This window comes from Seriola aureovittata, chromosome 4 (genome assembly GCF_021018895.1).
Source record: "Seriola aureovittata isolate HTS-2021-v1 ecotype China chromosome 4, ASM2101889v1, whole genome shotgun sequence".
Lineage (NCBI taxonomy): Eukaryota > Metazoa > Chordata > Actinopteri > Carangiformes > Carangidae > Seriola > Seriola aureovittata.
In genome coordinates this window covers 15,143,974-15,160,092 of record NC_079367.1, presented here as the reverse complement: position 1 = coordinate 15,160,092, position 16,119 = coordinate 15,143,974, and the positions used below count along the sequence as shown (strand labels likewise).

The 16,119-nt window shown below is 39.5% G+C and overlaps 1 protein-coding gene across 1 annotated transcript; it reads right to left on the bottom strand.

Annotated features, from left to right (window-relative positions):
- Positions 1-1,554: 1,554 nt before the first annotated feature.
- ccdc92ba (coiled-coil domain containing 92Ba) lies at positions 1,555-14,905 on the bottom strand. The gene is made up of 4 exons (XM_056374031.1): positions 14,373-14,905; positions 13,861-14,001; positions 8,436-8,483; positions 1,555-6,120 (listed from the first exon to the last, which is right to left on the bottom strand). Exons 2-4 carry the CDS (start codon positions 13,991-13,993, stop codon positions 5,402-5,404), a joined length of 900 nt encoding a protein of 299 aa, XP_056230006.1. The 5' UTR covers positions 13,994-14,001; positions 14,373-14,905; the 3' UTR covers positions 1,555-5,401.
- Positions 14,906-16,119: the final 1,214 nt, after the last annotated feature.

Sequence of the window (16,119 nt, the reverse complement as noted above, 5' to 3'; positions counted from 1 at the left end):
CACTTTTTATTATTATTATTATTATTATTATTATTTGCAAATGCAAATCTTTTTTATAAATGTACAAACTGGAGTTGCACATGAAGATTTATTTCACAAATTTACAAACTTACTAAATTATTTGTGAGCTTGACTTTCCAAGCTCAAAATCTTTTTGACCCTAATTGGAGCCCGTACCTCTGGTTTTAGACAGGAGAGCATGCTGGATTTTGGAGCTGGATTCAACCACAGCTGCTGGATTGTTGAGATGGATACTACTACTGAATATGACCACATTACAATGGTCATATTTGCCACTAAACAGTTCCAGCTAGAATTAGGCATAGTGAAATGGGCTCTCATTTTCATTGGCATCAGTAAATACCACTTAAACCACAACCCAGTAATGTAAGGATTAACATAGCCTTGTTAATGCTGAAGAATGTGGTGTGAACATACAGTTTGTATGTTAGGTTAGCAGCAGACATTGTAAAACAGGCTCAAACTGTTGTTAGCTACTATTAAATGTCACATTTGCTGGCTGTTCTCAAACTAGCCAGGGGGGTGGGATTTACAGTGTATAAAAACACAAACTGAATGAATGTCTCAAAACTTGGTTTTGCAGGGTTTCTGCAGGTCTTGAAAAGTCTTTAAAAGCACTGATTTCAGTTCCCTCAAAAAAGGGCTTTTAAAGGTATTTGTTTTTTAAAGTTTTAAATGTAGTTTACAAAGGTGTTAAATATTTTCTCTAGCATGACAGAGACAGTACATAGTAACATATTTTTAATGTTATTTTAGCTAAATCTGGCTGGCAAATCTCCAGGTCTACTATTCCAGACCTTTAACTATATGTAAAATTCATGAGGACCCTAAATAGATTAAAAAGTTATTTTTTAATTGGTTAAATTGGTTCATCCATCTATTTTCTAATGCTTATCCAGGTCCTGTTCAATAATGAACTAGAAGGACACTCAGAGAGCGCAGACCTCCACCAAGGCCAATGGCAAACAATATGCACCAGACTTCAGGAAAAAAAAAAATCAATTTCATAGTAAATGATCTGGATATGCCCCAAAATCTAAGGAGTACTTCCCTGGCTCATGCCCCATCCTTTGACCAAATACAGAGGAATCCATTCCTCTCCACCTAACAAAGCACCAATTTGAGCTCGAAACTTAATGTACGCTAATAAAGGAGATAGAGGCTCCTTCTTTTACAAAATAATGATAATAATACTGAGAAAATTAGACTGACCTGAATACTTTCCCAGATGGAACTAAAGTACTTCATTTTTATAATTGTAGAATGGTAAATTGTAGCTATCTAACTGGCTTGGATAATGTTTTATAATTCACATTGAATTACTGGAGTTATTTGATATAGAAGTGAATAATGTATAAAAATAATTTTAGTACCATATTTTCAAAATGTATACTATCCCAAACTATGTATTAGTCCCATATACCATTATATTTCTTATACGTGTTTGTTCAAGGTCTCCTGTTTGGTCAAAGTTACATCATAGAATTCAACCACACAGACTTCATTCTCAGCTTCAATAACAAGCAGGCAGCAGACTAGACAATCCTTCATTTTATTCCAGGTCTCTGTATAGTAGATCACTAAAGGAAGCGAACACAGTATATGCGGTAATCAGTCAATAGCTTATGGCCACTCAAGGGCCAAAACCATACAAAGACCCAGAGCAACACCTCTCTGCTTTTCATGTTGGGTACCACACAGCATTATTGCTAGAGCCCACATAACATGTCAAACAAGATGTCTTGTGGTGCCTCACACAGTCCACTTCAATGTTTCTGTAAGATGCAAAATAAAGTTATTTGACCTCAACCAGGACAAGACCTGAATAAGAGGAAATGACAGAGATGATGCTGCTGACATTTGTTAGCGTTATTATTATGAGGATTTGGGTTATCATATAAGCATTTAGAGAGATGGAAGACATTCTCTGTGGCTGTGAGTAAATGATCTACTTTCTTGCTATGTTTGACTGATGTTAGATGTGCTTTGAAAAGTAGAAAAAGCAAATCAGGCAGTGAGGATTTACTCCCTTTAGCTGAAATATTCATGAAAAGACATCTTCATTAAGGCATCACACCGTTCATCTTCATGTTAATTTTAGTGGTGGGCCTCTTTGCCTCATTAGCGTTTTCCCCCAAAGCAGACAAACCAGTCATCAGTCTATGAGTTGTATAAACTGTAGCAAAGATGCATACAGCATTTTTTTTAAAGTATAGATCATCTAAAATGTGAAACGATGGTATGATGTATTATGCACCTTTCATAAACTGATTATGAAAGATGGATGGAGAGATTAGTCTACCTGCCGTTTCATTTACAAGACAAGTGGATTGATGAAGCCATGAAGTCTAACAGTCTAAGTTCAGGATTCCTCCTGTGGGGAAACAAATGAAAAAAAGAAACTGTTTTAAACAAGACAGCTTTGTACTTTTGTCCCCTACTGTTTCATAAAACTTGAGGAAGAGTAGTGCACACAGTTATGCTAATGGCTTACCAGTTGAGAGGTGAATGAAAACCCTTGTCACATTTGCATTTTTGCTCAAAAGAAGACAAGTTATTCATCCAGACAGTCTCATGTGGCATAATAATATGCCCATTTGCTTAATGCTGCTTGACATACAGCATATCCTTGATTCCCCTACATGGATATGCCTCCTATAAACTGTAACATAACATTTAATCATGTCAAGATTCAGTGGCAATCAACAAAACTTTTCAAAATCAAATACGTTAGACAGTTCAGAAAAATATTAAGCAAAACATACTGAGCTTGACAATTACAAAATACAAAGTTAAACAATCATAAAATCTATTTCAACACCTCAAGTGTACTTAAACCAGTTAACGTGACCTACTAATAATATATAAATATATTGATATATTGCTTTATTGAACATTTACTACTAAAACATGATCCTAAACTTCTAACCAGTAGCTGTAGAAGGTGAGAAAAGCCTTGCAGCAATTTATCACAATTAAATTCAGCCTTACAGGAAGGCTCATGTCATAGATACTGACTGCACTTACTGATGTTCAGATAAGTCATGGCTCAAGTATCGACCGACTCATCAAAAATAACTGAAGTGCAACATTACATACAATAAACCTTTATATGCAAACCCCACAGCATCTTATAAAAGTGTTGTTGAAATAAAAAGATACAGTACTAAAGTAAAGAAATGTCTTCAGTTTCCTCACTTTGAGTCCTGCAAGTCCATTACTCCTCCTTTATAAGGCAGGAATTACAGTGGGGTATTGATCAGACAACACTGAATTCATAATCTGCTCTGATACATGTAAGCAATAACATAAAAAGTATGTCCTACATTAAAATATAGCCACTGAAAGTGTAATTTCACCCCCCCCCCCCCCCCCATGCTATTTGCTCATTGTTACACTAGGGGCCACCATGCGCATATGTTTTGATAACACAGGATAGAGGACACACACATACAAACGTCCTAGTGATTCTGCCTTCTCACAATTTACAGTAAACTGTCTAGGTGTGCATTTTGACATAGCTACTTTGGGAATTTGTGTAAAACAGAAAAGGAACACATTGTAAGTAGACCATCAATCAGATACTGCTTCAGCTGAAAACACACACACCAAAATCTACAGTCAGCTCGTTTGTCCTTTTTTCCTGAGGTGAAAAGAAACCCCAACAACACAACCACCTCAAACACAAATGAGTTAAAGCAGTAGTCGTCTCGCTCTCTCTCTCTCTCTCTGTGTTTGTGTGTGTGTGTGTGTATGTGTGTGTGTGTTTAGTACACAATCCACACCTGAGTAAAGCACATGGTCCAATGAGTCAGAACTGATTATCACCTGAATGTGGCCCGTTTATACCAAGAAGCCACTACAGAGGAATAGCTGCATATCACTTATGCCTCGATATATGTCTTAGTAAAACATCCAGGCTAAATATTGTGTTGTTTAGCCCCGGATGCAAAGTTTGCATGCGGCCAACACTACTGCTGACTGACCTTTAGTTTTTATCTTGAAGAAATAGTAAACAACTCATCTATTAATTACTTATTAGTTGTAATGAAATTGAAAGACAATTACAAAAACATATTCTGAAAGTGAAAATGACGTTCTGTGCGAGTGTATTCTGTTCGATATGTATGATGGTGTGAATTTACTGTTTTGGATGTTTAAAAATGTTCTAATTTTACAATGTGCCTGGGGTCTGAAATAAGTAATAACAATAACAGTAATAATAACAAGAAGAATGTAGGTAAGAAGAGGTCAATGGAATTAAAGTGGCGCAGAGACATTACATGGATGCTTACTTGATGCTTACTAAAGAAATAAAGGTCGGCTCTGGTCAAATCATGATCCACTTTTAACGTTTGATTCTTGTTAGTTGAAACTATGGTTAGGCTATAGATGTTTTGCACATCAGACATTTTGACTTGACTTGGAAAGCACAGTTGATACTAATAACATCAATAATGACATAATTCTATTCAGGTGAGCAGAGTCCATCGTTTCTGGGATGACTAACACCTGTGTGTCTCCTGCTGGTCAAAATGTCTTCTATGTAAAAGGTCTATTGTTGCTACAGATACCTACAGTTAATAGTCTTTTAAAACTGTGTCTCAGCTGCCGACCTGCCGGTTTTCCCCTTGAAAAATGGTTTCCCATAGCAGTTGTCTTCAGTTGTTGGAGCTTGGGGCCAATCAGAAAGTATTTTCTGTGGATAAGCTATAAATTGTATCATTACAATGGATGTATAAGATAACAGAGTGGTGTTTAGTGGTCCAGGGTTAAAATGTTAAACTGAAATTAAAATTACTAAATTACTATTTCTAATCTGTTGTCTGTTCTTTCAAAGTGAGAGAAACATACCTCATTCCAATCAATTTTTTTTTTTTACATGGAGGACTCACATAAGAGGTGCCCACCACACAAATAGTTTCACCTGGCCACAAAACATTTGGCCACTTGTAATTTATGTTTGGCCTTAAAAGGTCACATTTTCGTTGGGCCACATAGTTGGGCATTGGAGTAGTCCACCTAAAATGGCTGCTACCATAGTCAAATGTACCCTCACTGTAAATTTAAAAGGGGGTGCTTTGAAATAAGGCCCCACACAGTATATAGAGCATGTGACACCAGTGTAAACAGATTCTAATTTAATGTAAGACTGACTTAAAGTGACACTGAGTTTTGCTTTGCAGGTTGTTTAAGGTTATATCAAAGTCTAGTTTAAAAAGTTTCTATGGTAAGTTTAATATAATTCAATAGCTAAAACCAGTCTCAGTACCAATTCAGTCAAGGTGCAGAACAAGAATAGTTAATAGCATTAACAGTCAAACAGAAGATAATCATACAGCGATCACACTGTAGTCAGAAGCAAAGGTCACAGTAGTTGCTAATCTGCCTTCGTCTCAGCAGCAGGGGGCACTGCAGCTGAAGACACCATTCTGGCGGCTTCATCCTGAGGCTCCATCGGCCCCTCCCCACCTCCTTCCTCCTCATCCTCCCTCTCCAGGCCCAGTGGAGGCTGTCTTTGTGCCAATGAGTGCCTGGAGCGAGCTCTGTGCCTTCGAGGATGGAGGAAGAGTGCAGGGTCAGGCATGGCTGTGGGCTCTGCAGGGCCCATCACTCTCTCTATGGGCACACACTCCCGGGCACGCTCCACTCTCGAAGATGACCTAGCGCTCTTACGCTTGGGTTTAACCACAGGAGAGGAAGGGGAGGCTCCTGATGGCATCTGTGGAGAAACTGAGTTCTGCTCGGCACCATATGGGGCCCCCTGACTGTTGGCTCTAGCAAGGAGTCCCTGCCTCTGCTGCATTCGCTGGTGGTGCAGTTTCTGCCTGGCAGCGTGCAGCTGGAAGGAGAGGTATGCAGCTGCCTCTGTTTGTTTCTGCAGCTCCGTGTTGAGGATGGTTGAACAGTGGCTGCGGCGTTTGAGCTCCTCCAGGAAATGTCGCTCCTTTTCTTTGAGATTGGCTCTGAGGGCTCCAACCAAAGCCCCTTTGTGACTCAGCTCCATACGAAGCTCTCCTAAGGTGCACTCCTGGTCTGCCAGGCGGTTCTCCACATCCCGACAGTGAGCCTCCAGGAGCTCCTCCTCTTCCTGTAACTCTAACATGGAGAAGAAATGCAAATGTTGAAACATAAGAGTACATAAGAGCTTTATTAAAATGTATGTGTATGTAAATGTTCAACCAAACAATTCACTAAATAAATACGATAATCTGAATGTTCGCTTTCCACAGAACAGATAAAAACAAAACCAGGACAAATGTATACAAAAAATACACAGCATATAGACAGTTTAATAGCTGTATTCATTACCACAGACAGTGTAAGTATCTTATGCAAAGCTGAGTGTGGCCTTTGTTGGGCCACACCAGCTCTAATCCTCAGCACATATGAACCACAGAGACACAATTCTTGCTTGCATCCGTTCATTTAAATAGATATTAAAGCAACTAACAGGACTAAATCCTGATTGTTTATTATTATTATTTATTTTTTATCACTAGTTTCCTCTCAAATTTTGATAAGAGTACTGTACTGTAGTCTGTAATGTTGTCTGTAGTATTGAATTGCATTGTGAGATGTCTGATATTTTAACTTCTTGGATGTTCATATCAAGGGAAAGTAATTAAAACCTCCTTTACTTCTTAAAAGCAAGGCACAGTTGAAGCTGCACTACAAGCCTTTATATACTGTACAATACACAAAGGCTAGTCCTTGCAATTCAGTTCTACCATATCATCAACCAATCCTGATGAGGCATCATTCCCAAGACAGCTACAAAGAGACCACTACTTGAGGTCCTCTCTCCACATGAACCTCGATCTCTGTGCCAAGGTCAGGTTTAACACAGTATATTGCTTATGATTCTTTTTGTTTTTGTAGACAACCTTTATGCTCTTTCATTCCTGTAAAACTCCCCAGAGGAGAGGGAGGTATGGATGAAAAGCCCTGTGTCAGTGCAGCAACCTCAGGGCTAACTGAGCTGGAGCTTGCCAGAGGGGAAGGAGATTACATCCACAGAGGCCGGCACTAATGCCTCTGCCCATAGAAATAGGCCAAGTGTGCTGGGTAGGAGAATCTCAAAGGGCAGTGGGAGGTTTGTTGAGTCCTGGAGGTGAAACTTTCAAGCCTGGAATCCATATTAGGTTTTAAATGTAATGGGGTGCTTCATCCATAGCTTCCTCTTGAATCAGTCATCTTTTCCCGTCTACATGACTTCCCTTTCATCCTTTTCAATCTATGGTTGTCCTTTTCTGTTATCCTTTTCCATCTATGGATGATCCTCTGAGGACCGGTCAGTCTCAGATTTTGTCGCCTATTGCCACACCCAGGTTGAGATAATATGCTAACTATAGACTACCTAATGTGATCTTCATTTCCTTCAATACCCCTCTCCCCTTCTCCATCTCTGCAGCTGACCGCATCCTGCCGCCTTGTCTTTTCCCTTAACGCTCTCATTTCTACCTCTCACTACCTCTCTCCTTCCACCTCTTCCTCTCTCTTTTCCTGACTCTGACTCTCTCTCCTTCTCAGCAAAGGCTGTAAGTGGACACCCCCATGGGGACCTTGAGGAAAAATGAGAGCAGGAAAGGAAAAAGAAATGGATCAATTTGTCAGGCTGGGAGAAGAACAGAGGGCCATGTTGTATTGATGGACTGGGGGATAACCTGTCCTGGAAAAAGAGATGGGGTCTAATGGCTGAGTAGTGCAGCCAAACATGACTCCACCTCCATATTTTATACAAGCACACACACACACATTCACGCAGCCTTTTGACTCCTCTTTCTCTGGTCTGTCTCTAATTTGCTGTGACAAAATGGTGCCCATCTCTGCATCCCTGCATCCAGACACCAGCAATGGTCCTGCAAACGTCAGCTATGAACCAAATATGTCGAGGCATGCTGTCTTTGCAGTTGTGTTTAAATCTTCGCAGCGAACATGTTGCCCTCATAAAGCCGTGACCAATTCCTTTCAAACAGGAAATTTTGTACAAATTTGTGTAAAAAGCTTATAAACACACACAGGGAAACACAGATGCACTTCGCACCCATGATTTTGGCTGTGTATGGTTTGTCAGAGACCTCCTCCGGCTTGCCGGTGAAGAGATGAGGAGAGAGAGACAGAGACAGGGAGGCAGGGGTGAGAAGAGGGAGGAGGGTGGCTGACGGGGATCTGTCCCCTGGGGGATGGGATGGTGGGAAGGACAGAGGGAGGCAGAGATAGATGCATGCGTAGAGAGATAGTTGATTGGGGGTTGAGGTCGAGTACGGCGAAGGAAAACTAACCCAGAGAGATGAAAAAATGTGTCTGTCTTTGTGTCTCCAAATCAGAGCAAAATAACTAAAGTAGTGGAAATACAGACATAATTCATTACAGATAATTATGAGCAGTTAAGGGATTTTTTTTTAACATACCTATTTGGTTTCTGCCTGGAGGCTTTACCTTCAGCTCACTTGTCAACTCTGAAAAACCCAAGAGAAAAACAAAAACACAGGAACAAGTCATTAAAGAGACAGAAATATAAATGTGACATGAAGTCAAACTGTTTGCACAAATATAGATGCTCAGTGCTTCTGAAATGTCTTATTAAAGCTGTATGCTGACATTTTCTGTTTGCTGTTACTGGTTAACATAACAGATGCTTGATGCAGTTTCCAGAACATTTTCAGTGAGCTCATACATAATTTATTAAGCTAAATCTGAAACTTTACATCAAAGAATTCGTGCCAGAGACTAGACCAGTGATGTCCTGTTACAGTAGCTACTTATCACAGTCTGGAGAAAAACTCTCTTTACTGTAACTTCAATTAGACATATCAGCTTTATTAGCATTCCGCACTGAAATCAATATTCACTTAAATACAAAAACTACTGGCTTTGCAATTTGTTTCAGAGGGCAATGCAGACCTAACAAACAGCAACTTAAAAACCCTTACACAACATCTGACATTTCAACCCAAAGCTTCAGTTTCACACCTTCACATTCTGCTCACTCAAGAAATCTAAAGGTGAAATGTTATTGATATGTGATTTTTCATGAAGCGGGCTGATTCAGATGTTCTCAAGAGATTTCTTATGACATTTGAATATTGGTATACTCTATTTAATGTTGTAGATGGCTTTTATGCATCCATATGTCTTGTCCCATAAAAAACAGACAGATAACAGACAGTGGGCACTTAGCAGTTTTCCTGACTGATTAAAACAGTTTTACCATCCAACATTCATAGACATGACTGTACTGGGTTTCTTTTTTAGCAGTGTGGGAAACAGTAAAAGCGTTGAATCACGTTACTGTGAGACATCCCTGTAGCATGATTAGGATTATCCAAATATTACGTGACATGATATCTGGCGTACTGGCATTTTTAGATCCTGGGTGGATTATCTCTCATGTTCCGGCAAAACAGCAACTAATGGTCTATGTTTTTGAGAAGATAATGTATCAGACGAGTATCTGCACAGTTATTAGTGCTGTTGGGCTGTCCCTGATAAAAATATTTCAGCATAGAATCTCTGTGGTGGTTGTGGGAATTGGACTCCTGGTCATGTCTGGCCTTTCACTCATCTCCATGGTCATTCAGGGTAATGTGAGAGTAATGTGGCATTGATTTGACATTTGTAACCTGTAACACTCTATTAACACCTACCCACTGATGTTTACTAAAACAAATTTTCTATATAATTATTAGTGTCAATTAAAGATAAAATTTATAAGCAGTGGAGGTTTTTGGATACAATATTATCAATATTTTACATATCATTGGATTTTTTTAATTTTATGAAGAAAATATTTGCATTTTGTAATGAAACCCTCGATAATCTAGATCAATCTAGAACGGCACGTGTTGGTTATTTCTGGCCTTTCTTCTTCTCTTGCTCTCTCTGTCACACCCCTTCTCTTTCCCTCTGCAGTCAGCATAACACACCCACCCATGCAGCTGCCATGAAGAGAGAAGGACAGAGGGAGTGAAGAGGGGAGGAAATACGATAAGAGAGAAGAAAGGAAGGAAGTAAGGAAGGAAGGAAGACAGGAACGCCAGACAGGCGGCTTCAGAAAGACAGACCCGTTGATTGCTGGTTTAAGTACTGAACCATGACTGCCAAATGTGTGACACTTTAATTTTCTAGTTATTATCCTCACTCACAACTTCAAGAAGCATTTATGTAGTTGCAGGAAGTCGACTTTAAGAAATATTTCTTGAAAAAACTGTCAAACAATGAAAACGAGGTGCTCAGGATATTTCAACATACATACTTTGTAGTCAGGTTTATCTCCTACAGACTCTCTGAACATTCAAGGTTTTTGTTTCATGGCTCAACCTTGAATGTTGCAAAGATATCTTAAAGGGCAAACACACACATACACACAGACGCACAAATTATTGATTTCAATGACACACAATAAACACATTATATGTAAGGCAAAGACCCCATTTCAAAAACAGAAGATAAAAATTGATTTAGCTTGATGTTCAATGGGACAGATGGGAAGGCACCTTCATGTTGATGAGTTCAAAACAACAAGAACAAAAAACAATACAAAGGCAGAGCTAATATGCACAGTACCACCGTCAGCTCAACCTTGGAGTATCCTTCCATGCTACACATTAGCCAGCTGGCAGCAAACACCTATCACACCTGCGCATGGCATTAGCCTACCAGCATCTAGCCTCACAGCCATTCTCCAGACTCGTCATCACTTCATTTTTATTTCTCCACCAAAAACAATCAAAAAACTGAGTTAGTTATACATGTTATCCCTCACAAAGTATCACCTCGCAAACTTTAACTACAGGATATCAGGGAGTGTATTGTGGATATGTACAGGAGGGAATATAATCAACTGCAATTTGATTATCTTTAAATGTATTAATAGATATATTTTTGTTGTGGCTGTCCCAGTGAGTTGATTCTCAAAAACTGTTTCAAACTTCAAGGTTGACAAAAAAACCAAAAACAAAACAAAACAACAAAAAAAAGGATATCTATACAGACAAAAAAAAATGAGTTTTTGAGAGCTTGCAATTTTCTCTTTCCATTTCCTTTGCATACTGGAAATTCAGGAATGTGTGTAGTGGCCAATTGATCTTACTTTGGCTTAAATAACAGACTTTTGATTCTGGCATAAACGCATCATAAGGAGCTTTAAAGGTGCCCAGCAGAAAGAGTAGATGGTCTTGAGTATTTTAGTGAATGTGGCCTAATAAGGTCCCTGCTTATGCAATCCCACAGAAACCTCTGAGGAATGTGAACATGAAAGACTGTGTTATGGGCAGACACACACTGCTGAGCAGATTCATGACTCCAGCTGCTGCAGGAAGAAGATTTATTTGTGTTTATGAGGTTTGAGGAAGGAATAAGTTTGTTACCTCTGAGAAACTGCAGTGAATCTCTCTGGAGACTTCATTATTGATTAAATCATTTTTATAAAGGAAACTATTGTCTTTCGGAAGGTTTAGCTACACATTGTCTCGTTTTGCTGGACTCCGTGTGGACAAAAAAATATCAACAATCTGTAAAAGCACCAAGTTGGCTTCCCTCCACATTCACACTGGGAGACCCCGTGGAGACAGAGGGAGAGGAGCAGGTGGAGCAAACAGTTAGAAATACAGAGAGACACACTCTCTCTCTCTATTGGGGTGTTAGTCTCTTTCTTTCAGTCTGTTTCTCAACATACAACACACACACAGCTTTGCTGGCCAGATGTGACTGTGCAGCAGAGCTAAATTGATGGAGGGGGTTGTTTTCAACACAACTGGTCACATTGGCTCTGAGCCATCTTTCTGTCTTGCTCACACACTCTCTCTCACACACACACACACACACACACACACACACACACACACACACACACGTAACCCTCCCCCTCACACTCCCCTTCTGTATGTGTTTAACCACAATCCCCTTCATATGGATTACTAAAGCTATGGGATCTATGGCTTAACCAAACCATTATAGATATGTTTGTATGGATCTTTCTGAGGATCTATTGTGTGTGTGACAATAAATGATGTGTATTTTGTGTGTTAGTCTGCTCCGTGTGTAATTATTAAGTATACACTTGTATTCACTTTGTGGACACAAAAATCTGTTTATAAAGGAGCATAAGGGAACTCCCTCCCATTCAAAGACTATTCATTTCAGGACTTGGCTTTATAGGGTAAATTTATGAACAGGTTTAACGTTACATTCATGTAACATTGTTTAAACCGTAATTACAAGCAGCTGAGTGGAAAAAATTGTTCATGTCAGCTTCCAACTTGGAGATATCAGGAATTTCTGACAGAGACGGTATCTACAACTTGATGAAAAGAACTACAGACATGTCAACAAAATGTTGGCAGAAGGGCTGAAAATGCGCCGCTGCAGGCAGTTACATCAAAAGAAAATCCAACACTAACACTGATGCAATCCATTCAGCTCATTTTATGTAAGCTAGACACCGTTGGTTTATATTGGGTTTCACATGGTAACAAACTGCTACAAATAACAATGAAACTAGCGGATTTAGGCTGTTTATCTGGTTTCAGCACTAGGGCTAACTACCTTGGAGTAATGTGTGAACACCCCCGAGTCAGAATAATGGGTGTTTTTCCTGTTCTTCTCATTCTTCCTATACTGTGTATGCAGCATAAGTTCAGAGTGTTGGCTTTAGGCATGTAGCTGCAATAGTTAAGGATAAGGAAAGCCTCCAGAGAATTAATCAAATTAAATAATAGGTAATAGTGTGTAGTAATAGTGTGTGTGTGTGTGTGTGTGTGTGTGTGTGTGTGTGTGTGTGTGTGTGTGAGTGTGTGTGTGGCCATATGCACTTGCTTGCTTGATTATATGGATGACATATCCATTAGGCCCCCAAACAGGAAATGATGCAATCTACAGGAATTGTAGCGTGACATCACCATGAAGTCATTGTCTGGCATTGACTGATGGAGCAGACGCACACTAGATGAACAATGAGGACTGCATGCACATGGGATCTGTTTCAGATGAAAAAGGCAACAGCAGCACTGCAGATTGTAACTAAACATAGATTTATAAAAGCAGCATGCCTCCCTACCAAAAAAAAAAAATATATATATATATATATATTGTTAAAAAAAAAGGAGGTCAAATCTTTAAAAACAAGCTTCATAAAAGAAAGAATCCTAAGAATATCTGGTTTCAGGCCGGACGGATTATTATAAAAATAAAAAACTCTCATCAGAAAAGGTTGTGGAACTGTCTTTTTTCCAATAATCCATCAAGCCTGTAATTTAAAATCTTAATAAATCTCCTCTCTAAGCGTAAGGGGTCAATGAGAGCTGTCCTTGCTGATTAATAAAGAACTAAAGAAGCTAAAAAGAAAAATTAATACTAGAAGGGGATCAGCCAAAGGAATCACTAAATGTGAACTCATTAGAGCTGAAATGATTAGTCAATTACCAACAGAGAATTTATTGCCACGTATATTCTGATAATTGATGAATCCTTTAGTAATTTTTCAAGCAAAATGTGCGAGGATTTGCTGCTTTCCTATAAATGATTGTGAATTGAATATCTTTGGTTTTGAGTCTTACTTGGACAAAAGCAGTTTGAAAACATTACTTTGGACTCACATGTGACGGGAAGTATATTCTTTTTAACATATAGACTAAACCAATAATCAATTAATCAGTCATCGATAATGAAAACCCCTAGACTAGAGCTCTTAACTGGCAACAAATGAGTATATATACGCTCACAGCTTATCTGCTAAGCATTGATAAATTATTCAGGGGTCACATAAAAGTTTCTAGTCTCTCTTTCACACACACATGTACAGACACATGGTAACAATAGCAGCAGTATGTCCTTCACCTGTGCATCGTTTCTGCAGGGAGAGGATCTCCAGGTGGAGACCATGGAGCAAAGTGAGGTGCTCCTGCCTGAGAAACACCATGCTCCTCTCCACACTCTCTACCTGCCGAGACAGGCTGCTCTCATCACCCATGGCCGAGTCTGAAGAGACAGAGGGAGGGGATCAGAAGGATGGAAATTATACTTTTTATTTACTCCACCAGTACAATCCGCTCTGTTTTTAAGAAACTACCTCGATTAACTTCATATGACACTATAACATATAACTTATAAGCTTGAACTCCAGCTGCTTAACGTCACTTTCTCATACTGTGAACACTGCTTCTGTCAGCTACAGAGAGAGGGAAGTGCAAGTTAAGTATTGAGGTCATGTGGGAGCTATAAATAAGGTATTGATGATCAGAGAAATCAACAAAAACAGGAGAAACCATGCAGCTCCTGCCAGGATGCAGCTAAATCGATAACTAAGCCTTTACATTAGGTCATAAGTCGATACAAGTGTCTCTGCTTACCTTTAAATTGATGTTAAGTACCAAAATTTAAGAAATACGATTTGCAAATGTTATAAAAACGTCCTCCGATCCGGGCATGCTGGCCTCCAGCGCTGCTCCAAATGCTGTACGCTGCGGCATTCGCCCAAAGACATTTTATCTGAAGCGTTGAAGTGCTTTTTGGCTGCATGTGACGCCGTTTGATTAGAGGAGGAAGAGGCTGGATAGCTGCGTAAAAATGCAAAACCACCACGATGCATGGCACCGCTGTCCCCGAGCAAAACCGCTCCTCGCTGCTGCAACGTCTGCGTCAGGCATCGTTAGGAAGAGGACGTTTTCAAATTGGTCGGTGTGAAAGCCCGTGGAAGAACTGCGCAGTTCATTTTCAACACGCACACCTTTCTTCCTCGCCCAACGACTGAAACATCAAGCTGCTGTGGACGGCTGAGCTGGGAAGTGCTGAAAACAAGCCATCGTGACCAGAACACGCGAGAACATCGTACGACAGAGTCAGCACGAGAGCTGATTGGAGGGACAAACCCGTAACGGCTGTACGTAGAGTCTGAACAGGATCGATACAGACCTCGTGGGAGTACAAAGGAAAACACAATACCCTAATGGCTCACTGTAAAACTATTAAAAAAAAACAACAAAAAAAAAAAACAACACACACACTCAAACAAAACATAATGTGATGAGAAAACTAATCTTTTTAAAATACAAATTGCTACAAACCAATCAAGTTGTTTATTTTGGGACTCCATACAAAGTGATTTGATTGGTCGGATTTCAGTACCTTGGACAGAGACAGGCCGAGGCTGCTGCAGTGGTTCTCAACCTGCGGGCCGCGGACCTGGAGTTCTGTTGTTATTTAATGCACAAGGAAGGGGGTGGGGCAAATCCGCAGGTGAAGTATAGATAAGGATCTATCAAAAGAAGTGATGAGTTCAAGGTTCAGGTTTTCATCCATAACATCAAGGAAATTACAATGCTCCCATCCCATCTACCAACACTGTTTAATGCGCATACAATACACAGAACTGCCAAAATACAAACTTTGTACTCGGCTGCCTTTCTGCTCAAAATACAAAACACTTTTTAGGGATGGTAGAACATAAAGTACATTTACTGTAGTACTGTTCACAACATTTCAAAGACTCTTTTTACATTAATATACAAAACATACAATGAGCTTATAAAATACAATGACATTTTATAAACTGAACAACCCAACAGTAGGCTGTGTAAAAAAGTTTAACTTATAGCCCCTATAGTCTAGAACCAGATACAACATTAAAATGCAGTAATGTTAATGCATCTGTGTCAATGCAATATTATAATACATAATAATATAACTAACAGGGGGCATTCAACCTTTGTAATCAGCACTTTTACTTTTGATACTCTCATGTTACTGGTAATACATATGTACATTCATTAATCATATTTTGAATGCAGGACTTGTAATGTCACTTGTAATGGAGTACTTTCACACTGCGCTATTGCAGTAAAGAGTCTGAATACTTATTTCATTACTGCTATGCAGCATTTGTAGGTGTTGCTGTAATTAGACATTAAGTGAATATTCTACACTTGATTAATTCAGTTACCACGCGAGTAACAGCATAAATCTGTGTCATGTGACATCCCTCTGACTCTGCCATGACCTGTAGGGTGTGTCTTGACCTTGGCTGCTGTTTGTGTTTTGTGTCTCCCTTCAAATCCTGGTAGGTGGAGTATACATAAGTGCAACTGGGTTTACCTGGCC